Source organism: Cyanistes caeruleus, chromosome 5, assembly GCF_971803275.1.
Source record: "Cyanistes caeruleus chromosome 5, bCyaCae1.hap1.1, whole genome shotgun sequence".
NCBI lineage: Eukaryota > Metazoa > Chordata > Aves > Passeriformes > Paridae > Cyanistes > Cyanistes caeruleus.
In genome coordinates this window covers 61,258,128-61,285,078 of record NC_141705.1, presented here as the reverse complement: position 1 = coordinate 61,285,078, position 26,951 = coordinate 61,258,128, and the positions used below count along the sequence as shown (strand labels likewise).

At 36.8% G+C, this 26,951-nt stretch overlaps 1 protein-coding gene across 22 annotated transcripts in view; it reads right to left on the bottom strand.

Moving 5' to 3' along the window:
- Positions 1 to 26,951, bottom strand: part of INPP4B (inositol polyphosphate-4-phosphatase type II B) — a 322,348-nt gene that overhangs the window by 37,678 nt on the left and 257,719 nt on the right. For 15 of the 22 annotated variants that reach the window (XM_086889768.1, XM_086889771.1, XM_086889765.1 and 12 more), the window contains 6 exons: positions 25,840 to 25,981; positions 14,583 to 14,755; positions 13,682 to 13,805; positions 12,639 to 12,756; positions 6,235 to 6,375; positions 3,465 to 3,562 (listed from right to left, as the gene is read on the bottom strand). In XM_086889768.1, the coding sequence (XP_086745894.1) occupies positions 3,465 to 3,562; positions 6,235 to 6,375; positions 12,639 to 12,756; positions 13,682 to 13,805; positions 14,583 to 14,755; positions 25,840 to 25,981 (796 nt within the window). Of the gene's footprint in view, positions 1 to 3,464; positions 3,563 to 6,234; positions 6,376 to 10,841; positions 10,979 to 12,638; positions 12,757 to 13,681; positions 13,806 to 14,582; positions 14,756 to 25,839; positions 25,982 to 26,951 lie in introns of all 22 variants that reach the window. The other 7 variants (XM_086889774.1, XM_086889762.1, XM_086889772.1 and 4 more) reach the window with 3 other exon arrangements.

Sequence of the window (26,951 nt, the reverse complement as noted above, 5' to 3'; positions counted from 1 at the left end):
TGGAAATATAACATATCTTCAACCTTTATCTTATAAATGGATGGTGAAAACCAAAATCAAATTTCTGCTGTAGTTCGGTTCATCAGCTATTACAGACATTCAATGGAAATCAGAAAAAAACCCCTGAGTATATTACAATCTGCTTGGATGGGATGATTTTTTTATTTTAAAGTCAAAAATTTTGGTTTTGTTTTCAAATTGAAACATCTAATTTTTGTTTTGAAATGTGCCTTCATTTTTTATATAATGTAACATAAAGGTTAAACAGCACTAAGTATCCCCTCTAAAAAGTAACAAAGCATATTTCTCAGTTTGAAATCAAATGGGGCTTTATTGTGAAGTAGAAAATAATTTCAGGTTTACTTAAAATCCAAAATTTTACTTGCTTGTTCTGGGTATGGCATCTAAGCTGAAGTTTAATTCATCCTACATCTCTAGCAAAAATTCAAGAGTAGGCAATTTAACTTCCCCCTCTGTTTCATATGTATATATATAGGAGGGTTTTTCCTAATCTTACATTTATCTTCACTAGCTTTGAAAATCAATAGAAACAAGCAGAATCTGTTTTCTGAAATGATTTCTTCTCATGGTGGTAAAGTAAAAAGAATTTTAATTATAGTTTTGACCATAAAAAGGGCTCAGAATCAAGTGAAACAAAGTGAAACTAAATAGATCAATGGACACAGTTTCTTCAAGCAGAGAATGTAAAATGTCCATCCAGTGAGAGAAAGTCCCCACAGCCCAGGCCCCAAAATCAACCCAAAGACTTATACTCAATTGAAAAAGTAAAAATTATAGAGGTATTAATGGATGTCAATATTCATTCTCCTAATGTGATCCAAGTTGGAATGATCCCTCTTATCAATAGGCTTTTACCTTTTATACCAAATAAATTCTGTTGTTTTCCTTATTCATGATTCATAGTAAGAAGTAATTTAAATATATTCAAAAAGAACTAAGTTCACTTATACTGTGCTGTCTAAAAAAATTCACTAAAAACAAACCAGCAAAAAAACCCACAAAAAAACACAAAAAAGGGAGGGAAAAGTACATCCAAACTAGTTTTGCAATAATCTTAATGTGGATTGTTTTAACTGTATATTACAAAATCTGATTGTACACTTAGATAATGCAGAGCACATACACACACATCACACTCTGCTAGAATATTACACTTATGGCTGCATCTGTTTCTTTAAAACACAAAACACACAATGACAAGGATGATTTGAGATTATGCTAATGTATTATTAAGCATTCATTTTGTTGCTTCCAGGCAGCTTTCCTTTGGTTCACAGCAGAAAATGCAACATTTCAGAGGGATGACTTCACCAGAGGTATAGCAAGAGTCTCCTAACTTATAGTACTGCCAAATGTAGTATAGTATATGTAATATAGTACTGCACCTTAACTGGAAATCATCAATTACTTAATCTCCTTGGGTCCCCCACAGTAAATTCAGTTCAGTAAATTATTGTATTTACTGAACAACAATCTTTCATTTTTGGACCCTTACTACCCTTAGCATTTCTATAAAAGCAGTACTACTTTGGTGCCTCAACCAGGGCTATATTTGGTCAGCACTTTTGGTAGGAACCTTTCTGGGAGCACACTCTTACTTTCAGTTTCTGCTGAAAGAATTTAAGAGGTTAAGAAATGGGTAAATAATAAAGTGTATGTTCATCTTAAGGAAGATAGAAAGTCAGTGTATGCTTAGTTACAAGCAAGAATATTATTGGCAAGGGGAAATACAGACACAAGAGGAAAACTAATAGCAAAGGTGGCGATACCTTTCTGGGAGTGGAAAATTGAATTCTTGGAAAGGGAATATATGAATGAAGCAGCAGGCAAGGGAGGCTGCCAAGGGTGGATGCAAAAGTCTGGCAAACAGGGCTGAGAGTCCTCAAATTCTGCTCAGCTTTATGAGCACTGTTTGGAACTAACAGCTTTTGGAAGATGGTCCTGCATTTATTTTGTAGCACAGATTTGGCACTACAGGAAATTATCTGGAAGGATGGGACAAAGCCATCAAAGAGTCATCAACACTGAATGCCTCTCACTTGGCCCCAGCACCAGGGCTGCTGCCAGCCTTGTATAGAGGTTTGTCTTCCAGAGGTGGGGGAAAAGGGGAAGGATTAAAGTCCTCCCCCAAATGAACAAGTTTGAGAGCTTCACTTTTTCCCAAGTGGCTGGTTTAAAAACTACATTTCTCTAAGGCAAAAGAGTGATTCCATACATATAGTGGCAGCGAGCTACTGAGAAGGGCAGTGGAGCCAAAAGGTGCTTTGTGTTCCATGAAAATTTGTATAAAGAGACTCAGTTCTTAAAGGCAGAGAAAAAAGCAAGACAGTTACAATATCCAGAAAAGACATGGTGAATTAGACAAGACTACTTCTCAAAAGCTTGTACAGTCTGGAAGAAGTCCAGGAGCTGTGTGGCTCACTAATAATCATATAGGAAGGCAGTACAAGTTTAAATTCTGTTAATGAAAAGCAGCCAATACTATCTGCATGCAAATTTTTACTTTTATATAATCAAATCCATTTATGAGATCTACCTTAGTCCTAATCTGGATGAAGTTAGTTTTTAGATGATATTTTCTTGGCAAGATTAAATTAATTACCCAACTTGTTGTATGACTTTCACTGTAGATATTCTAGAAATACTAGGTCTGTGGGTGGATGGATGGGCATCCTGCCCACCACTTAGGAAGAGAGCTTTTGTTTCTGTCAAAATTATTGACAAATTAAAATTATCCTGATATAAGAGATAAACATGTATTCATACACAGTGATGTACCAAAGCTTTACACAGGATTTAAAAAACAGGGTGTTAAACAATCCGCAACATTGGGGACTAATAGATTGGGCATAAAAATTACTTTAACAGGATTGGATTGATGCAAGCATCTTTTCAGTCCTTGCTTTTGGTAATCAGAGTAACAGCACAGTAATGTTTTTGTTTATGATACGAAATTTCTATAAAAATGAAGTACAGGGCCTATTCTAAAGGCCTTGTATTCTAAACTTTGTTATTAATATCATGATGATACGGTTCATTGCTTGTATTTGCATCTGCAGATTTTTCAGTGGTTCACCAAACCTCAACACATTTTCAGAATAAGAGCAGAGGGAAGACTGAAGCTGATGGAATTTCCCACCAAGTATTTCTGTACCAATACAGTTAGGTACAGACTGTCCTCTACTTGAAATATTAAGAAACATATTACATTAATAACTTAAAATAGCTGTTCAGTTCATCATTCCTCTGTTTCATTCTCTCTGTAGTTTCAGCTGTGGCACTGGACCTGAGATCACTCTTGAGATCAGCAGGTCTGTGTACAGATAAAAAATGTTTAAATTTATGAAACAAGTTAAGGAATTCTGCTAATATTACTGTCTTATAACCTTTTATCCATCAAAGCTTTTCAAAGCCATCTGGACATCTCATTATTTTGTACTCACAATCAGGAGGCATTTTTTCCATAAATAACTTGTAATATTCTTTGAGAAGTTCTAAATTTTCCTGGTTAATGTTTTCCTGCAAAGTGGTATCTCCAAACCTATGAAAATAGACAATAAATTATGAAAAAACCAAAACCCACAATCCAAAACAAAGATAAATTACCCTTCACAATTATTTCTTTGAATAAATAAATAACTTTGATTTAGTATTACTTGTTTTATAGTGCTCAATGTATTAGATTTTGTCAAACATGCACTAGTTAAGTTCTCATATGCGTTGGAACTAATTTTTGGAAGCAAGGTCGTCACTGATGGATAATTCTTCCAAAAATTTATTAACAAAGCAATCAATTTACAAACATCCAATGAAACACTTGATCTTTTTGCCCTCACAAATCCTGAGTAAATGGAAAGGCACTTTGGGGGAATTCCAAATGGGACCATAGGCACCAACTCCAACACCAATTCCTCCATCTCTTAGTGCTGCTGTTTCTTAAGCATGTTAATTTCTGTAAGAGCTGGACAATATGGAAGTGACACAAGGTGGAAGAGAAGCTTATCTACAAACTAACTACAGATACATAAACAAGTATTTTTCTTTCTGAAATCAAGATTTCTACAACAGCCACATTTCACATGCCAAGAAAATAAATCTCATGGTACTACAGGAGATATGATTGTAAAGACAGGAATGTTCCCTGGGTAGTTAGGGACAAGTTTTTGCAATTCATCTTTAGAACAGCTTTGAAATGGAAATGGAGGAGTACCAAAGGAGAGGCATAGGCAGGTGGGTGAGAAACTCAGGTGGAGAGAAGGGGACACAGATCAGAAGATACAAAATAAACTGCAAATAAACAAGGGAAGCAGTATTTCAATGGGCCAAAGGGAGAAGACTTGGCTTCTTCCTCAGTAGCCACTGCTGCACTGTCACATGAGAATGTTTCTTTTAAATCAGAAATATTCTCAAGTGTATTCTATCAAAAAACAAAGGTATCTTTTTTATGTAATAGAGGAACATTTCCTAGAAATTTGCCACAAAAATGTTTTTATATTCTCATGTTTTTTATCCCACAAAACTCCACGTATTTTTCACCAAAAATCATGTGCAGTGTTTTTAGTCTCAAAAACAAATGTATAACTTTAGAAGTTAAGCAATATTTTGAAGTAAGACAAAAGCAGACTGTAACTCCATGCAGAAAATCTGATTCTGCATTGAATTGGTTTGCTTGGTAGATATTAGTACATATCCATATTTATAGATATGTGGGTATTACATTTTCTCTCATGGTTTTCTTTGTGCACAATGTAAAAAGACCACTGGGAACAATACATCCTGCCACTTCCCCTGCAAGGCAGGCACCTTTTCATACCAACTCCTCTACAAGCCTCCAGGTGATCAGGCTATTTCTAAACCTTGTCAAATTTTTCTTCAGAACATTTGCAATACTCAGTACTTTCTGCCTATCCCACACATGTAAGCTCTCACCAGTTTGTTTCTTGGTTACCACATTATGCCTTATCTCTTATTTTGAAAAATGAGTGTCCCACTCAAAACTGTCATTACTGATTTTGTTAGTTTTGCACATTTTGACTTTGGCCATGTCACTCCTCTCAGCGCTTTCCTCTTCATGGCATCAAGAATAATCTCTTTTCATTTTCAAGAAGTTCCCAAGTTCTCTAACCAACCATCCAGTTCTCTCACCAGTAAAATGCCATTTTTTACTGTTTTTTGATTCAGTCTGCCATTTCAATTTTCTGCCTAAAATTTCTCATGTATCACCACTCAACTTGGAGAAGTCTCCCATAAACATTCACAAAGCCACCTGATGGCATTCTTTAGTAGTCTTCTCTAAAAGACTGATTTTACTTGGCTGTCTACAAAGAGTGGGAAGTGAAACTCCTGTGGTGCTTAACCTCTTGCCTGTTGTCCAGGTTAAAGATTGTCACTGTCACCCTCTATTACTACAGCTACACTTCTGCTATAAGCTTTTGGCTCATAGCAAACACAACATAAAGATAAGTATTTTGGATGCTCTGTTAATAAAAGCAGCTAAAAGAAAAAAAGTTTAAAAAAATAGCTCTGTTGGCATCTTGACTTCTACCTTGCAGTTTTAGCACTGCACAAATGTAGTAATTTAACATGACCAACAGATACTCTTTTCTTGGAAGAGAAAATTAATACGCTGCTGAAACTTTGACTATTATTATATCAATTAATTAGTTTCCAGCAATCTGTTGCAGAGGAGTACTAATAACACATCAGAACTGTATTAGCCTTCATGTTTCTGCAAACATACTACTAATGCATTCCTTATTATTAACTACCACTCCATGACTCTGGAAAAAAGCCCTAAAAAGCGGAGAAAATTTCTCTAACTTATGACTTGTCCAGACTCTTCAACCCCATCTTTAAGTTATAAGAATTTTGAATTTTCACACTCTTGTTTGAGAATTTCAAAGTACTGCATGCAAACAAAATTCTACGTCTGTGAAAACTGAAATCCATTTTGCATCTGTATCCAAGAGAAACATGTTACTGACTCTGTGAAATGAAACCTGCTTATGGTCCTATCTTCATCTAGACTTTTCCATTGTTCTGCACTGCTTCATACCTTGTGTTTGTTTCCTTTAATACCTTTTAAAATACACACTGAGTCAATGTGAGATGGTTCAAGAGCAAATGACAAACAGGATTTATTTCTAATCCTGAGAGATATCCTGTACCAGCATGGAGTACTTGGACAGATAATGAAACATGACTTTTTCTTACCTCTCTGCCAGTGTTTGCTGTTCATTGATTCCAACATTAAAGAGCACTGGATACATGTGAAGCAGCTTTCCTTCTTTAATCTCCTGTGGTAGCAGCTCAAACATCTTTGCTGGAAGCTGGACCTCTATAATGTAATGTTCACTAGGAAAAATAAAAACAAGAATAAGGATGGGGCTCTTGATTGGTTTGCTTAAAATATTATTCCTAAATTATAGAGAATGTGTAGATTTACAAATCCTTCCCTTTTTCCTTTAATTGAACCATAAAAATGGATGATTCAGCTTGCTTATTTTAAGAGCATAAACAAGCTATATGAAGAAAAGCAGGTATAATTGTATATAACTATAGACTGACTTCTTTACTGAAGTAAAAATAGAACTAAGGATGAAAGCAGCAAAAAAGACCTCTGCTACCTAAATATCAATAAGAATACCTCAACTCTTAAAATGCATCTTGCTGAGTTACAAAAACAACTTACTTCCAAAGTCACAACTTGATCTGGTATCTAAAGTATGAGCAAAAACCTTTCACAAAACCCCAAAGAAAAACTCAATTTTTCTTCAGTGGTTCGATTTTCTCCCTGGGGGTAGAAAGCATCACCAATAACAAAATTGTCTCTGTGAAAATAGTAACTGAAGGCTCATTACACAAACATGGATCCTGTTTTAGGAGAAGGGATATGATATATTGCAGTTCTGGGCTTGTATTTGTGTTTGGTCTGACTTCATGAAAAATGTGCTACTTTGGCTGCCAGGCCAAATTCTGATCACATGGAAGCCCCAAGCTGGATTTCACCTGCCTTTGAGAACTGATGCTTGACTCCACAACAGAAACAATGGGATGATATCAACTTAGGTTTTATTAGCTTTCTTTCCATTGTTAGAGCAATCAATCTAAATAAAAAAAGAAGAACAGACTAGAAGGAAACCCATTTGTTTCCAGGATCTGCTATTTTAATCAGAGAGGGCTGACTGATAATGGAGGCTGAAATTTTCACTCCTGCAGAAAACATTTAGAATCTGACACTAGCAACAAGGGGTATTACAGCAACAGAAGGGAAGGAAGATCTATCCTGTCTACAGAAGTCAGGCCAAGGAAGTCACACAGGTTTTGTATGTAAATTTAAGATAGATAATTGTTTGCACCTATTCAAATAGTCATGAAGTCCCTCTAGCTCTTCAATCACATACTTGCTAACAAAAAAAAAAATGCCATCTGGATTACCCACATGGAGAATTTGGGTGAGAAAACCTTGAAGAAAAAGGTCAGTTTCTGCAGTAGCTCTGATACCTTTGGCAAGTTTGAGAGACAACTGGCACTAGCTCAAGTGTTTGGAAAAACAGGTTGCATTTGGAAGAGCCAGTGGTCATGTTTAAACTTTATACTGCTCATATATCAGAGAACAAAGTAAAATGGATCTAGTGCAGACCTGTGACTGAAATGTAATTGCATTCAGCAAGGGCAGCAGCATCTGCTTAATACAGGCTAGAGCTGGCATGCAATATTTGAACAAATGCCAAATGTTCCCCACTGAGAGGGAGTATCAGTCCTGAATGGACAATATATGTCTCTGCGACGGGGGAGGAAAACCAAAATAGTTCTGATTCCCAGGTAAGTTTGTGTTTTATTTACTTAATTCACCTATGTGAAAGAAATGGACAGTTAGAAAAAAGGATATTAAAGAATGTGGTTCCCATGACCTCTGCAAAGCAGCAATAATTCTCAGCCTACCTGAGAGCCCTCCTGGCTGCTGTCAAGTGCAGAACCCAGAACACCCCTGTGATGGAGTGCTTTGATGAGCTTGAGGAGACATGTTGGTTTAGTCTAATTCAAAGAGCATATGCTACAGAACCAAAATGCCACCAAATCACTGCACTGTTACATTTCACTACTCCCCAAATCACTACAAATCTCTGCATGTGAAAAAACACTGAGAAATTCTGATCTTTAGACATGATAAATTAGTATCATAATAATCAGATTTATTTTTTTTTTCAAATTAATTTTTGAAGTCTCAGAGTTAATCCTTGGTAATTTCAGAAAGTCTGTTATCAATTTCACAATGAAAACAATGCATTTCTGATGTTGGAAGGAAAGGGCTATAAAGCTATGACAGAACTGTCTAGAAAGTCCAGGAATAGTACTGAAGTCAAGTGGAGGCAAAAAAAAGAAACAATCCAAGGTATTGAAATCTGGAGGACTTGTTTGACATTAGTTTGCCAAAGAACTTACAGGTCTATGATTCTACTTAAAGAATAAAAATATATATAACAATAAATTTTATTGCCATATGCTTTCTCTCTTTCATGGCTAGATTCAGTGCAGAGCTATTAGGTGATTTTGGCAGGAGATGGATTAGGTGGGTACAACTTTTTCCAATGAGAAAGAAAAATCAGTACATAATTTTTAACATTAAATGTCCTTTCAGGAAAACAGACTGGAAAAACCAAACATGTGTTTTAGGAGACTAAATAATAAATCATCTATTTAAGAAGAAATTGTATAAATTTAGGTCTTAAATATTTGAATGTATATGATTTGCCTAAACAGGACTGCTTAAAAAAATCCCTTTCTTTGAATTATTCTCTAGTATTTGTTATCATCACATATGAAAATATACAAACACTTCTAGTCCTATCAGAAGGCTTTTACAAGCTACCCCCCATGCGGCTGAGGGTCATGGGTCCTGCAGCTGTTTTGAGTTGGCCGAAATTGCACACCTTTTGCTCACTGCAGCAAGCCCAAAACAAGTAATTTACATGGACTTTGCTTTGTGAAAGAAAAAAAAAACCACACATGGTCAGTCACAGCAACTTAGATTGGAGGTTCTTTACCCAACTCTTCTTTAAGCTGAGTGCAATGTTTTAGATCACTTCAGTGTGGCTTTAAGTGCTAGTCCAGTTTTGGGCCTTCTTGAAAACATTGTGTAAGAGATTGTGATACCTCAAAGTTCATATGCACAATCACAGAATCCTTTGGATTGGAAGGGACCTTAAAGATCATCTAATTTCAACTCCTCTGCCATGGGCAGGGGCACCTTTCACTAGACCATGTTGCTCAGAGCCCCATCAAGCCTGGTCATTCCAGGGATGAGGCATCAACAACTTCATATTGCAATCTGTTTCAGTGCCTCACCACCCTAACGGTAAAGAATTTCCTCCTAACATATAACCTAAACCTACCCTCTTTTAGTCTGAGTACATTTCCCCTTGTCCTGTCTCTCCATGCCCTTGTAAAAAATCCCTCTTTAGTTCTCTTGTAGCTCCATTTGATACTGGAAGATGCTCTAAGGTCTCCCAAGAGCCTTGTCTTCCCCAAGCTGAAAAACCCCAAGTCTCTCAGCCTGTATCCACGGGAAATGCTCCAGCCCTCTGATCATTTTCATTAAGTCCTCTGGACTCCAGTAGGTCCATATCCTTCTTATGTGAGGTCCCAGAGCTGCACACAATATTGGAGGTGGGGTCACATGAGAGGGAAGGCCATCTCCCTTTACCTGCTGGCCACACTGCTTGTGATGTAGCTCAGGATACTGTCAGCTTTCTGAGGCATTCTATCAAATGAACTCACCTAGTTGATCTAGGAAAGCCAGTAGATCCAACCTGTTCGGACTTCAGCAAAGCTTCTGATACAGTCTGTCACTGTATCCTTCTGGACAAAATGTCCATTACACAGCTAGATAACAGTGTTATGCAATGGGTGAGCAACTGGCTTATGGGTCAAGCACAAAGGATTATAGGGAATGGGTTGACATCAGGCTGGTGTCCAGTCACTAGTGGGGTTCTACCAGGCTCCATCAGTGGCCCTGTGTTCTTCAACAGCTTCATTAATGACCTGGATGCAGGACTCAAAGGAATGCTAAATAAGTTTGCTGATGACAGTAAATTGGGAGGAGTTGTCAACTTCCTTGAGGGCAGAGAAGACCTGCAGAGACCTCAACAAATTAGAGAGATGGGCAATCATCAGTCGTAGAAAGTTCAACAAGTGAAGGGCCAGATTCTGCATCTGGAATGGGACAATCCTGTATGTAGGGACAGATTGTGAAATGAGAGGCTGGAAAGTAGCACTGTGCAAAGGGACCTGGGGGTCCTGGTATATAGAAAGTTGAATGTGAGTCAGCAGTGCCCTGGGAGCCAGGAGAGCCAACCCTGTCCTGGGGGGCATCAGGGACAGCATCGCCAGGTGGGCAAGGGAGGGGATTGTCCCGCTCTGCTCTGCACTGGGGCAGCCTCACCTCGAGTGCTGGGGGCAGTTATGGGTGCCACAATAAAAAACAGGCATTAAGCCATTAGAGAGGGTCCAAAGGAGGGTCATGAGGATGGTGAAGGCCTTGAGGGGAAATTGTATGAGGAGTGGCTGAGGTCACTTGGTTTGTCCAGCCTGGAGAAGACTGAGGGGAGACCTCAAGTGTGGTTGTAACTTTATCAGGAGGGGAAGCAGAGGGGCGGGCACTGATCTCTCCAGAGAGCTGTGACAGCACTTGAAGAAACAGCCTGAAGCTGTGTCAGGGGAGGTTTAGGCTGGATGTCAGGAGAAGTTTTCTCAGCCAGAGAGTGGTTGAGCAGGTTGAACAGGTTCCCCAGTGAAGTGGTCACAGCACCAAGACTTACAGAGTTCAAGAAGCATTTGAACAAAGCTCTCAGGCACTGGGTGTGATTCTTGGGATGTCCTGTTCAGGGCCAGGAGCTGGACTTGATGATGCCTGTTAATTCCATTCCAATTGAAAATATTGTGTGATTCTGTGATTCTGTAAAGAATGTTTGAAAAGTGCTTATTTTGGCCTCTAATAAAAGAATGTGAGTTGTTAAACAGAACTTCACCTCCCAGGTGGCCAGTGTCAGCTACCAACACCAGCAGGTCAATGCACTGCTAGACCGTGCCATACACTTTGGATTAATTTGTTTGATTCATTTGCACACAGAATCTCAGGCTTAAATACTTCCCTAGAAAAAACAATTACAAGTGAATATGCTTCAAGATAAGAATTTGTATCTCAATATTCTGTCTTGCATTTCTACAATCTTTTAGTCTCATTTATTGAGCCACACCATATAACAACCAAACTGAACCAAAAAATGAAAGTTTCTTAAAAAATTATTAGGAAATACCAAGGTTTTTCATCATCTTCTCTTTTTATGGTTGACTTCCAATGCTGCCTGATAGGAGCAGTCCCACCACAGCTCTAAGAAGACAGGGACTCCTCCACATAAGCCTTATAGATTTTATTTTTTTCTCATACCAATCCCATCCAATGAATATCTGCCAGTAAGTACAGTACAGCAATCACGGGCTGTAGCTCTTCTGACACTGACTGCTGCATCAATCCAGAATGCCTGAGGCAGCTGAAAGCTCAGGTCTCCTTAAATCCAGGACTCCTGGTGCAACAGCAATAGCAGCAAGACAGTAAATGTAGATGCTGGATTTTTCAGGATTTTTGACTGCTGTGATTTACAAAGGATGCATTTATTCTGCTTTATCCACATATCATAATTACTCTCAATTATTCCCAATGTGTTGCCTATCATACTCCAGCCTTCCTGTTATTTATTTCAATCCTTTCTCAGAAAGCCCATATGATGAGAGTGAGTCATCCAGAATAATTAAGTAAATCAGTGGTGAAAGCCCCCTTCAGAGGAAAGATATATTTTCTAAAAGTTGCTGGTTTTAGCTGAATTTAATTTACAGTCATCTTAAGAATAATGATACTATTAAGGAAGGCAAAAGTAAAAACATTTGGAGCTTCAGACCAGAATAATAATAATGAAAAATCCATTCCAATCTTGTTAACCCTCAAATGTATTGCAGTTTATGTCCTGATATTCAGCAGTACTTACGTGGGATTCATAAAGTATAAGTGATTTTGTGCAAAGATTTCTGAGACTGCATATGTCCTGTGAGATTTTCAGCAGCTAAAAGAAGTTTCCCTTTTTAAAAGTGACCACTAAGTTTTGAATGCTAACTGGCATCTGAGTTTTTTTTGTTTCCATCTTAAAAACAATCAAGGCCTGTATCTTGGAATTGTTGTTTCATTTCTCACACTGAAATACAAATTCTGGACAATCAAAACCAAGGGTTCTCAGTTAGAGGCAACATATGTAAATTATGACCTTGTCACCTTCTAGGAGTCAGTATCTGTGTGTGAACAATGCACCAGCAGCTCTGCACAATACAGACATTGTTCTGATTAATTTGTATTAGTAACTGGAACTTTTAGCTTTTTATCAGGAGAGTAACCCAGAGCATATTAACCTTTAAAATCCCTACTACTTCACCTTCTGAAAAGTTAAACTACTGCATTTTCCATAAAATAGAATTCAGCAACAAGAAAACCATTGGCTGGGTTTCATGGGCTACAGATTAAAACTATAGCTTTGTTTCCTGGGCTCCAGAAAAAAAAAAATTCTTACCGCCTTCCAGTTATAATAGGCAAAAAATCTTCTGATTTGGCTTCAATTACTTTAAACATTACTTTCTGCAAATCTGAAATGCCCACAGCCATGTCTTCTAGCATCCCTGCTTCTTCACCTACATGAAAAGATTAAAGAGATTATTAACAGAGTTGGCAAATCAGTCACTGTATAGGTTAGAGTACAGAAATATGAGAATTATATTTTCCAATCTGTGCATCTAAAAATCACAGTTCTAAATCCACATTAGAGTAACCAACATAAAAGCAGACTGATTTCTAGAACTGCTGACATTTCTGTGGCCTAAACAGTAACTATGATGATTAAGCAACTCTGAAAATTAGCCTGCTCTATATAGGCATAGAATAACTCAGAAAAGCCATTTTTGTCTATTCTGAAAGTGTTTAAAAGGCTGTCCTGGTGATGGAGGACAAAGGTTTTGAGATAACAATGAGCATCATGCAAAACCTAGAGATCTCAAAGTGAGCAACTGCATTGAAAAGCTGCAGAAATGCTAAATTCCTCGACTTTGGTCAAAATCTCTGATTTGGGGAATGATTCCAATAGATTTAGTTCAAAGTTTGAAACATAAGGCAATTTCTACCTCCAAATTTCTTTTTTGATACCTATCAAATAATGTCATCGATAACAAACTATGAATTAAACAGTTTTCAGATTATCTTCACATTATCAGCACTGGTGACCAGAGACAAGTCTGATAGAGGCAACAATCTGTTTAAGTCAGTTGTTTGGATTAGCTTTAGAAACCTGATATTTTGGGTCAGGTCTGCATGGAACAATTAGCAGGTCGTGTTCTCTGAGGAACTCAGAATGAAGTAGATCAATAATTTTTGCTGCAGAATTGACAACATAGTATCAATGACTTCAGCTGTGCTATTAATGTGCAAGTCTACTGTCTCGTAAGGACAATATTTGATTCCACAAGCAAAATGACTGGAAACAGAGCAGAGGTTAAAATAAGAACTTCTGGGTAAACTTCTGGGTTGGATACAGAAGGAACTTTGTCAAAGAACAATACTTACTATATGTACTAAGGAGTCCTTCATATTGCACAAGCAATCCAACAGTATGAAGCTGTTGTAAAAATCCTTGATCATGTAAACCTGTGTGCAATTTGATTACAAATCCACAGACCAATCCAGCAAGCTGTAAAGATAATTAAAACATATGCAATTAGGAGATATACCGTTACAAGACAAATAGTTAAAATGAGGCTTGCTATCATTATACACAATGTATAGAGGTAACACTTACATATTTGAGAAAGCAATATAGGTATTTCTGTTTAGTGATAATTGCTCATATTATAATTGCTCATAATAATATTAATTCATAATAATAGGAGCAAAGGCCATGAACTAAAACAAGACATTCCACCTCAATGTGAGGAAGAACTTTACACTGAGGGTAGCAGAGCCCTGGAACAGGCTGACCAAGGACATCTTGGAGTCTCCCTCTCTGGATACATTCCAACCCCACCTGGGTGTGTTCCTGTGTCACCTGCTCTAGGTCACCCTGCCTTGGCAGCGGGGTTGGACTGAATGATTTCCAGAGGTGACTTAATCCTACCTATTCTGTGATTCTGAATATCAGCAAGATATATTCAAAGCTAGACTTGAGAATTATATAATCTAGGAAGTCTAAAAATAGATTTCTGGATCTTTCTTTGTGCAAAGGTGAGATTAGGCAACTTTTCCAGTCCATTGCAGACCTGCTTCTCTGACTCAGTGATAGAAGTACTATGGATTTCTATTTACTACTTAGTTTCCTATCACATTATAGAATATTTAGGTGAATATCATGGAAAATAAATGAAAAAGTTGTGTCAAATTGGAAAAAGACAACAAAAAAACCCACTAATACTGGCATGAACAGTATGCTTGTAATTACATCAACAGAAGGAAGTGACACAAGACAACGTACTGCTTGGCTAAAGACGATGTCTCTTCTTAGGGTCAGCATCAAGCACTGGGGCAAACCACAGGCAAGTTCTTGGAGCAGGACAAATGCCATGGATTGCTTGGCCCTGGTCACCACCTCTCCCATGCAGTCCTTCAGTGTAATCACCAGCGGGTACAGCTGTTCATACCAGTCACCTAGAACAAAACAGGTCATTTGTTTCAAAGTGGAAAACTTGCAGTGAAATACCCTTTTCCGTGAGGAAAGACAGCTGCAGTGGCTGTACAGATCACCCTTCCCTTTAAAGCAACCCCGCAGCACTCTCCAAACCATTGTGGGACCAGAAATACCACTGGAGAACATGCTTATAAGTAGAACACCATCTTACCACTGGGACTGGGGTTAAATCCCTGGTCTGAATCCAACTTCACTGTGAAACAATGGCTTTTTTTAATAGTCCCAGCATCTCTGTAAAGCTTGTATTTAAGTGTCATAAACAGAGTAGACATGGAAACACATACAACCTCATTTAGCACATAAAGATAAATACAGTGGAGATGATCTCTTGTTCTTCCCAGGACTTACAACTGGCTATGCAAGAAATGAAGTAGCATCAAAAATGCAAAACCAGGGAGAATAACCATTTATTTCAGAAGAAATGGATGTTGGAGGGCAAACCATAATAACAAATAGGTATCTGCAAGGCTATCACCTGCTTAATGTACAAGCTGGAAATATAATAAGCTTCAGATCATGTTCCTTTTTTTTTTAACTTCTCTCTATATTGTTGTCCTTAAGTATTTAGAGACATTGAACTAATTTTTAGCAATTTCTATCATAGAGATGTAGAACTATTTTGAAACATGTTTTGCTCTGTTAAACTACATGTGAGGAATATCAGAAAAGAAAACCCTAGAGAAATGCTTGAAAAATGTGATTCCTTAATACATTACAAATTAAACAGTGATCACTAGGAATGGAGGAAAGTCAGAATACCTTACACAAACTTGCCTAAAAATCACAGCTGTTCCTGAATTTTACAGGATTTAATAAAAATCAAAATTGTAAAATGCAAAATGTATTTATTTATTAAGAAATAAATTATAAATAATATATTAAAATCTAAATCTATATATAATTATATAAATTATACATATTATATAAATTATATATAATAATTATATTTATGAATAAATACATAAAATTTATTAAAATAAAATTGTAAATGCAACTACACTGCATTGTAGTTGCATATGGCATTGCCTACCCCCTAAGTTGAGCAAATAATAAAAACAAATAAATTCCCCTCTTTCAGAATCTATATATCAGTTTCACTGTATAGTTTAAAATGAGAGAAATCAACAATGTAGAAGAATCTATTTAAAAATTTGGAATGCAACTGACTTAATACAGTCCATAACTGGCTTATATTTTCTTAGCATAATTAAGAATCAATGACAATTAAAATCTGTTGTAATTAGGTGCAAGACAGCAGCATGTTGTGTCAGATAGCATTCTGAGTTAGGCCTCTTTAGTACTGAGGAAGTTCTTTAGGCAGGAAGACACAGCTGCCTGATACCAGTCAATTTGGTTGAGCTCCAGAAAAGCACATAAATGAATAAAACTGTATTCAAGAAGACTGGAGAGAACTTTGAAAGCTGGGAGAAATTACAGAAAGCAAGGAGCAGAAAAGGGGGAAAAGGACAGAGCTGGCACAGAGAACAACCTGAGCTCCTTTACTGTCTTTGTGGTCAGACAACATGTTTTTTAACACAGTCATACCTTTTAACCATGAGTAATACAGACCGAGAAAGCATTCCCTGGAAAACAGCAGCTCCAAAGTATCATCCTGACAAAGCAGATCGTAAGCCACACCCAGGTAAAAGCTCCAGCAAAAAGAGGTGATTTATACATGTCATTGACTAACAGAGTGATGACACACTGCATGCCAAGGTCTGGTGTATATGTTTTAAAGAGACTGCTGGAAAAATTGAGAGCTTGCATAGCAGAGCTACGAAGATTTAGAGTTTAATCTTAAGCTGATGAAAAAACTTGATTTCCCTTTTTCATGGGAAGAATATAACAAGGACTAACTGGGGTATATATTCTAGGGAATAAAAGCAAAGGACAACCAGAGGCTGCTGCAAAAAACAGATGAGTTTAGAAATAAGGTAAACAAAAAGGAGTGATGTACTGGAAGTCAGTGTAGACAAACCAGGCAATCTAAACTCTCTTTTCAAGTTAAATTACAATCATTTATTAATTTAATCAATAAACACATGCCAATAAAAGCAACAGCAGCAAAATAAGCATAAAAGATATAATGCACACTGAACCAATAAGCAGGGCTGTATGTGGTAAGAATAGAGTTTGTTGGCTGCTTCTTACTTGAGCAAATAATGAAAAAGATTATACTTGGTCATTTTAAAGTAGACTTGGAGGTACAGCAAACAGGCATCTGCTCCTCTTCTGTGGGAAGGGAGAGCTGGATACAGATACAGACACAGCCAAGGATGTGGCAAATACTCCGATTTGAGTAGAAAAAGCAGAATTTCTAGAACTAACCACACTTCTTGAACCTGCTATTACAATTTCAGATTGTGTGGATACAGCTAAAGAGCATTTCTGACAGCCTTTTTCATAAAAGAAGAGCACGTACAGACAGGAGAAGGGGGAACAGATTCAAATTTAAAGGGAGTAGGTTTAGATTGGATATTAGGACAAAATTCTTCACAGTGAGGGTGATGAGGGACTGGCACAGGTTGCCCGGAGAATCCATGGATGCCCCATCCCTGGAAGTTTTCAAGGCTAGGCTGAATGGGGCATTGAGCAACCAGGTCTAGTGGAAGGTGCCCCTGCCCAACTGCTGCAGATGGGTTGGAATGAGATGCAATTTAAGGTCCCTTCCAACCCAAACCATTCATTAACTTTATGAATAGAGGGGTCACATACTGGCCACAAATCACATAATATTTAGATCTGTTTTTACTGAGCTGCCACGTAACCAGTCCATCTGCCCTGTGGATTTCTGTTTCTTCAGGAACATAACTGTATTTCTCCTGCTGAACTGCACCCTAATATTTCAGTGCTCCATTTCACCAGGATCCATTATAATCCTGCTCCCACAGTGCTTAAAACCTCTCCCAGCTTTAAGCATCTGCAAATTTTATAAGCATCATCCATATTTCATAAGGCAAATCAGCGATAAAAATACTGAAATATACCAGACTCAGAACAAATGTAAGTGGATTCTCCTCCATACAGCGTTCCAGGTTGGCAGTAAACAACTGATAACCACCTTCTATTGTGATCTTCCAAATTTGCACATACCTTGTGGAAGCTTCAAGATAATTTTCTCACAACAGTTTTTGAGGGGAGGTTACATCTTTGGAATGCTAACTTAGTAATTTACTAACATAAGCAATTTTTGTCTGTAATAGTTGCATTAAAAAGGAATTCAAAGATTTGAAATTCTCGAGGCCACTTTTTTATTAACGAACATTCACACTAAATTTATTAAAAATAAATCCTACTGAGTACTTAATGTCCCAAAGGATGCAGAGCCTTACTTACATATGTATTTGGCTTTTTGGTAAACAATAAAAATTTTAAGTTTGTAGAAAACCTTATCCTAGCAACTGAGAGAATACAAATGATTTTAGAATATAGAGTTGCACGGGTCACTAGTAAAGAAGACAACCTTTGTGTGATTAAGTTTTCCAAAACTTAATTACTTTTGTAATTTCTGATTAACTTTTACAAAAATCTCCTACTCCTTATTCACACTGAAACTTCTCAACCTCAGTTAATAAGCATATCCAGTCCCCAGAAGGTGGAGCTAGTTGGCAAATCTGAGAGGAACTGCATTGTTTCTTGAAAAAAAAGAATGTTCATGAATGGACAAGTATATTCTCATGCTTATGCTTTAGTCAAAATCAAAATAAGAGGTGTATCAGAGACTGAGATCTTAGAAAAGCCAACTCTAGAAAAAAAAAAAAAAATAGCTTTATTTTTGCTCTGTTAAAATTGCACTGTGTCACTTGCTATGCAGGATATCCTGATGCAAATACTCCAGCAGGAATACGAATGAGAATCATTCATTAACAATGCACAATGGTCCAAAAATACCGCAGTAACACCTACTTATATGTAAGTCCTGCAGCTTGTAAGCTGTTCCTTGAAACTAAGAAGCACTGTGAAACTGAAGTTTGTGAAAAAAAAACCAAACAAATAAATAAGAATTGTATTTTGAAGCTTACAAGTAAATTCAGTAGATTTGGGGAAAAAATAATGTCTTGTATTAAAGGCATAAATATATAACAATAATGCAATTCATAAATAGATATTATTTCTAAAGGGAGCTGACATGTCTAAAGGAGTTCTCTTAGAGTGACTCTATAGAATCACTTTGTATACTTTTTAGAATATAATATCTTTCAGAATACCTTTGTAGAATCACTTCAGGAAAGGAATAATACAAATTAATTGCTTTTAACACATTTGTGGACTCACACACGTTAACTCTTCAGACCTCAAGTTTCTTTTAAATTAAAATTGCAAGATTTGTATCCACAACACAGTGGAAAATTCTTTGAAAAAGGATGAAGAATTAGCTGAATGAGTAAACATCTGAAAAAAAACATTAGGAGCAAGAGCAGAAGCCACAAGGAGACTCCAGGATGACTGTCAGTTTGCTAAAATGACATGGGCAGCCTGTCAGTTTGGAACACTTTGCATTGAGAAGAACTGTCAAAGCCTCCTGATGAAGCAAAGAAGCTCAGTAGAAAAATTATGTTAGTCAACCACTGGAAACTAAAACCAGGCATAAAAACTAAACATATTAAAATAAAAAATGGAAGGATGAAATAAAAAAGATCATGAACTGCATCACTATGCAGTTAGAATGAGACTACAAAAGAGCATGTTCAACAAAGCACTGAGAAAATATTCCATGTCCATTGCCAATAAAGTGGTGGCAGTTCAATCTGTGACAGGATTTGCCCTTTGGTTACAGGAAAATGGCCTTCAGTCCCATATTCCTATAATCAACAGGCCTGCACAGGCAATTCTGCATTCACATATCCACTTTGCAGTATGTCAAACCACATGCTAAATTTGATAAAGTTTGGCAGAAAAGCAAGCTCCTGCTCTTTTTAAAGTCAGGCCCACTGAAATGCTTATTAAAATAACCAAAATATTTGCTGTTACTCACAGGTAACCAAAAAGGAAAAGCACTGATGCTTCAGGATAGCACTCATATCCCCTTTTGCCCTAACCACTGATAAAAAAGCCAATTCTGTCACTGCTGTTTGTGCCCCCTAAAATCCATGAATGGCTTTAAGTCATTGCAACTTAAATGTATGAAGTTTAAAACTCAATAACCTTAAATAAAAAGCAGAAGAACCTATAATATCATACTCTTAAAGCAAAGGAGGGCACTACAGACATATAAATATAAATGTAACATATATAAATATAAATGTGACATACCAATGTAACAGCAGATACCCAAGAGGTAAGCTTTCACTTGAATTAATCACTCACTACCTGATCATAAAAATAATCCATGGCAGAATTGAAATAATAGAGATAAAACAACATAAATGTGTTGTCTCGATATCACAAATTGAACATTAAACAAACTCTGTTTTAAGGAAAAAAGCAGGCAAATCAAACCAACCAACCAACCCAGAGCAGCAGCAAATCCCTAAAAACAGCATGAAATAATTTACCCAGAATTTGATTTTATTCACCTAGGACAGGAACAGCCTTTAAATTTATATTTTTTTAAAGGCAGGTTTAAAAAGACTTAGAAGAGCTCACATATTCAACTTTGCACCATAAAAAGGTCAGCACCTTATTTCTTTATTTTGCCACTGAGTTCTTGAAGCTGATTCTTTATTTTGCCACTCAGCTCCTGAAGTTGAGTTTAACTCCAGCTGAGGGCTAAGTTCTTTGAGAAAGGGGGAGGCTTTGTATTTATAATGCTGCAGCAGTTCTCACAGGAAAAAAAAAAAAAACTTGAGTAAGTTTTCCTGGTATTCCTGCACTTTAAAGTAGTGGTTCACTTTGCACAGTTTGGGTATCCAGAAAGGTGATTCTGAATTATTGGGATTTATTATTCCATTGCAATCATCCAAGATTTTCTACACTGTCACATGGATTAATAGCTAAACCTTAAACCATCTAGTCATACATATACAAGTATCTCAGCATGTTTAGTCATGGTGGAAACAGAAAGAGAAGACAAAGGTAATAAAAGACAAAGATAAGGAAATCTAATACACTTTAAACATAGGAGTAATGGATGAATCTTTCTCTGTGAATGCTGTGAAGCTAAATATTCTGATATCTAGTTTTAATTTGTTGATTCAGTTAAATAGACTTTCTTTTCCTTACACCTTTTTCAGCTTTTGTTTACAGCCAAAGTATTTAGAGAAAGTACTGCTGAAGAGTTGTCTTGTATTGCTGGGCTACATTCAGCCCAGGTAAGACTCCTACCAAAAAGGAAAAGGATGACACAGAAGTGAGAGGGAAAAGGGGAAAAAAAAGGCGTAAGTAAAATTGATGCAAAGACAAGCTTAAGAGAAAAGGAAAGAAAAATGTGAGGAAGAGGAAGGGAAAAAAAATCTTTTCACATATGATTGCTCTAAACAGATTATGTCTGCTACTTAAGAAGACACAGACCACAGGAAAATTTTTCATCTTCCTGACTAAGCAGTATTTTATAATAAAAGCTTTTCTGAAGATGCAAATAAAACTAGAATATGGCTTTATTTCCCATTTCTACGAGCATTGCATTGGAAGGGATGCACTGAATGGATGCATTGCCCATCCTCAGGGCACTGAAAGTAAAAATTTTGAATCTAGACTTTTATATAGTCCCCAACAGGTATCAGATAATACAAGGAAAATTAACCTCCATATGTGTGCAGCATATATAGGTTATATATATTATATATATATATATATATATATATATATATATACACACATACATATATGCTATATATATATAAATACGTAAGGTTTCCTCTAATTTCAGCTAGGAAATGTGGCAGCGTTCCCCAGGTTCTGTCTGCTACCTATGCCGAAGGTTATCACTGGCCAGTTCACAGAGGTTATGATTCCATAAAGGAATTTAAAGGCAAAATCCAGGTGCAATCACACAGGCAAATCAAATTATTTGAGATAATGTGGTGGATCCTGTATGTATCAAATTAGGGAGTTCTCACCCAGAGCCAGCAGAGGAATAGCTGGGTGGGAGCTCTGATGGGATGGAACAAGAACCAGATGGAACAACAGCCGCTTTCAGCAGCCTAACATGGAGATCTGTCATGGGCTGTGTAAGCACAAGAGCAAACTGCTGTGTTTCACTGGCACGTCTAATGCTGCAGGACAGGTTTTCACATTCCAATTCTCATGGAAAATGAAAAGGCAAAAATAAAAAGAATTTAATGTTGTTACATATTTCTCCAAGGCAAATCAGACTAGAGTTAAAAGAACAACAAAAAAACCTGCTCTCCTTAAAAATCCTTCTACTCCTCCTGATTTATCATGTAGAGGATTCATAATCCTGGAACTGATGAAACCATAGCATGTTACCTTGGTAACTGTAACTCAAATTCAGTCTTTAGAATACACTCAAAGGTCAGACTACATGAAAAGTCAAGGCTAAGGAAAGTGCAATTCACATTGAAAGACAGAGTACAGGAAAAAAAAGTTCTCCGATATTTCCAATTACAAAGATTCTAAACAATAAATATGAACACGTTTGGAAAAAAAGTAATAAGATCACACAATATCACCACTGAGACTGCAAATATAAACTTACTTAAGAAAATTCTGAATATATGTTAAAACAATAGCTATATTTATATGAAGATGCTATTGCATCAAATTATTGTCATAGTATTTTCTATCATCCAAAAGGAATATGTGTGCATTCTTTGAAAGGTTTTTCATTGCTATATGCTACCAAAATAACCCAGTCAGGTTCACTAAATAAGCAAAAATTTCATCCCATGCTTTAAGGCATATTTATCAATATTTTGTTCAAAACTCTGTTTTCCTTTTTCTTACAAAAGCAGCCCAATTTCTCTGAGGATTAACTGCAGCACTAAAGCAAGTTTGGACTTGAAGATCAATCTGTCCCCATACATTCACACCATCAATGAAATACATTATGCTCAAATATGCTCAGATTATGTATAATATATAATAGCAAGATGTGGAAAGCTTCTCATTTATGTCATGTTTGTGAATTGTAAGTAGCACAAAAGTCTGTAATTTTAGAAACGTGTCTATTGGTGTACACACAGTGTGATTTTGTTTCTAGGAAAATGCTGTGAACTCACAATCAGGCTTCAAGTGTAAAATGAAGCAGAATTAAGGCCAAATTTATAACTGTAAACTTGGAATCTCAGCCTCTGTGTAGATGTTTCACAGTGCACCCTTAGGGTTTCATGTTACATTTCAGAGAGGGAGATGCAGAGAAAAACAAACATCTAAACTCACACTCTCATAGAGAAGTCAAGCATGCAAAATTCTGGCCCCAAAGCTTTGAAAATCTTTAGGGAACCAACTTTGGCACACACCTGGATAGCTCTTCAGAAAGCTCCATCTTTAAAGTTAGTCTTATAAGAAAAGCAATTTTAAAACATCTCCATTTCTATATGACCTTGAAAGTCCTAGAAACTGTCCAAGGCATTCCAAAAATTATGTCTTACTGAAAAAGTCAGCAGTCTGCCCCACAATCTCTGCAGTTCTCATGTGAGGGTGTGTTATAGAACTTTCAGGACAGCTCAACAAAAGCACTGACTGCTCTCACTGAAGGACACCTGTACTGATTCAAGAGAAATAAGGATGGCTCTGAAATGAAGGAAAAAGGGACAATTTATTCCAGCACCATAGCAGTTGTCCTATGGCCTTGGCCCACCAGCCCCAGAAGATAACTTATCAGCTGGATGAAACTCATCTATAATTTTCTAACCATTACATTATTATTGCTTAGCAAGAGCTACCTTTCATTCTACTTGATGGCTGCTTATTACAGTACTTAAAATTATGTAACTTTTCTTCTTTTTTTTTTTTTTTTTTGTGACCTAAAGCTCTAACCAATATTCCATTTGCCTGCATTTGTGTCTGCCTAGGGTGTGAGCCTGAATCAAAGCTGTGAGCACACTGGATGTAAAGACTCAAATGGACTGATAAATTCATATCATGGCATATAGCAGAGGTTATGTTCGGGGGTTGAAGAGAGTGAAGGAAATTATGTAAAAGTTCATTTTGGCATGAACTAGGCATGTCAGAAATCATTCCAAAATAATTATCCTAAATCACACCTTTTCTTTCAGATATAGGAAGGAGGGATAGAAATCTTATCTTTTGTTCCATAACTATGAAATACAGACAAAACTCATGACATTTATGTCTATGCATACACACACAAATGCACTGCAGTCACCTGGAGGAAAGGTTGGGTGAAAGTATACTACTACTACCACTTTACTTGCAAAACATTTCTACAAGACATGCTGGACTTCTAACAATAGCAGGAAAGCTTGTTAGCACCACAGGGAAGAGCAGGGAGTTAGGAACAAAAACAATATTCAATTTTCTCTTTTAATCACAATGAATATGCTTGGGCTCACCATCTGAAGATTCTTCCAAATTCAAAATGACACCTACGTGGCTGTTAAATATTTGTACCTTCTCTGAGAGAGCAGGAAAGGTGTAGAAAACAGTGTTGATATTTTTCACCTGCAAGCCTTCACTAGAGAACAGAGATGGTATCATCTACCTCTCTAACATTACATGCCTGGTAGACAGAGAACCAAACAGATAAGGAATAAGCTGCTCTCTGGACTATTCATACAAAATCAAGTCCAACACAGAGATCTGGTGTCGCTGTAGGACATGAAATGATTCACACAGACACAGCTCAATGTATGATAGGGAAAAGAGAGTGATTTATTCCATTACTCCAGTATTTATAGATTTTCGACCATGGCCAGGTATTGGATAGTCAGGTTACCACCTTCCCAATCACATTGGTCATGAGAAACATCCATCAAAAGATGTTTCTTTAATGGAATGTATAAACACCTATGTTTATAGTTACTTTCCTGGGAAAGTGGCTAGAAACTATGGAAACAGGATCAGAAGGTTTAATTCTCAGGGTGACAATCTGGCACTGAAAACAAGGATTCCAGGACTCCAGTACAAACCTCTCTACTGGTAAAAATGCAGATGTTACAGCTGCATTAAAAATCAATAGTACAACCAGAATCTAACAGAACTCACCAGTACTACACAAATGACATACAGCTAAAAAAGCAATTTTAATTCTTATTATGTAAGAAAGAAATTACAAGTGAGTACTTATAACTTTAAAACTCTTAATATAAAATGATGAAATTCTGTGGAAAACATGAAGATACAGGATAAAACACACAATGAAAAAAAAGTGAAGTGCAAACTATACAAAGCTCCATAAAATACAGTAGTTGTGTTGGTTTTCTTGTTTTTTGTGAGGAGTTGTTTTATTTAGTTGAAGAGTGGCAAAAAGGTTGGCTCTGATTTCCTTGAATTACGACTACCACTAAGGATCTGTTTCATTTCTTGCAACACACTTTCAGTCTAGAAAGTCTTACAAGACTTATTAAGCAGATTTAACCTAAGCATCAAGAATGCAAACATGAATAAGCCATAGGAGATGATCAGAAGATTTGGTGACAAGGACCCACCATGGACAAAATTTTCTTTACATCATCCGATAGAATTACTCCACTTGGCCTTTTGACACAGGCTGACAGGTATACCCAGGTAAACATGAATTTTATCGAATCAGAAATTAAAAATCAGTACATTACCTCAGAAAAATGGAAGGCTTTGCAGGAGAATGACACTGATACAGAATATTCTCCTTTCCTTACAAGTGTTTTATGGAGTAAGACACGGTCCAATTTTTTTTTCCTCAAAATACTACGTGCAAGTATAATCTAAAGTAAATTAAATTATATCATCCTTCAAAAAGAAAACATTGTGGTTTCAAAAGGTTTACACTCTCGTACAAACAACTCAGCATGGCAAGCAGTCTGAGCACACAATTAAGCTGTACTTTGACAAATAACCTCTCTACAAGGGTGCAAAACCTTGCTATTAGCACTCTCATCAAAGATACTACGGAGTCTTCTCTGGATGACTTTTCTGTAGCTGTTTAGATTTTTATTTACTCTTGTCAATGATTAAAAAAACAAAATTGGGGGGGGCTGCTTACCACCTGTATGCAACACCTTGCAATCTGTTGCTGAAGGGTCATTTTCATCCTCTTTAATGTTGCTAATGTCTTTTTCAAGCAGTCTGTCCACCATGGCAATAAGGCAGTTCAAACTCTTTGCGACATTGGCCCAAACCCTGTCCTGAAAAGAGCAGAATTATCACTGTGTGTTACTGAAGAGGACAAAAAAAGAGAGCGAGAATAGTAACTTATTAGCCCCTTAAAATCGGGACAGACACATGCAAATTACTAGAAATATTAGATGTCAGAATATGACTGTTTCTCTCATCCTTCAGCCTATTACCAACCTGAGCCTTTTTCATGGAGATTTTTCTTGCAGTGTAAATGAACCCAAACTCTTATGGTTTTAGACACTGGAAAACATGTGCTTCAAACTTGACATGAAAATGCAGACAAAGTTTCTGGTCTTAACAGCAAGGAACTGAGCAGTTTGTCTATTTAAATGATACCTTAAGAGTGTAGACACACTTAAAGCCTTGCCAAATCAAAACTTGTGTGGGACTGCCAGTTTTGTCATAGTACTTAACAACCTCTTTTTGATAATTTAACATATCCTGTATTTTATCACATAAGTTTCTCTGCTGAAGCAAATATTAAATTCAAGGTCTAGAATGAGAAACTTGCTGTCATGGCATGGTTATTAGGTACACAATTTCAGTTTCACTTCTCAACTCTCATATAAGTTGCAACTATCACACTTAACTGAGTTTATAATAAATAAGAGAATTACAGAAGTAATAGAGTGGTAGAAGAAATTCTGTATAAGCAGAGAACAAAAGAAATAACGTGGAGCATAAAAAAGAGATGTTATGGAAAAGAGATATAGGGAAGATCTTTCAGGTGCTGCATGCTGCAGAAGTCAAAGCTTTTGCACCTACTTTTGCAGCACTGAATAAAAAGGAAAAAACCAAGCCATACAAGAAATGAGGCAGCACACAAGGCACACGATCAGACTAAAACCAAGCCTTAACAAACCCACAGAAACCATGCCCACCCACCCCCACCACCCACCCCTCACATTTCAATGCTGAATCATTCTGAAAATAATGATTCAGAGCAATCTGACTTTGCTGGAGGGTTGAAAATGGGAA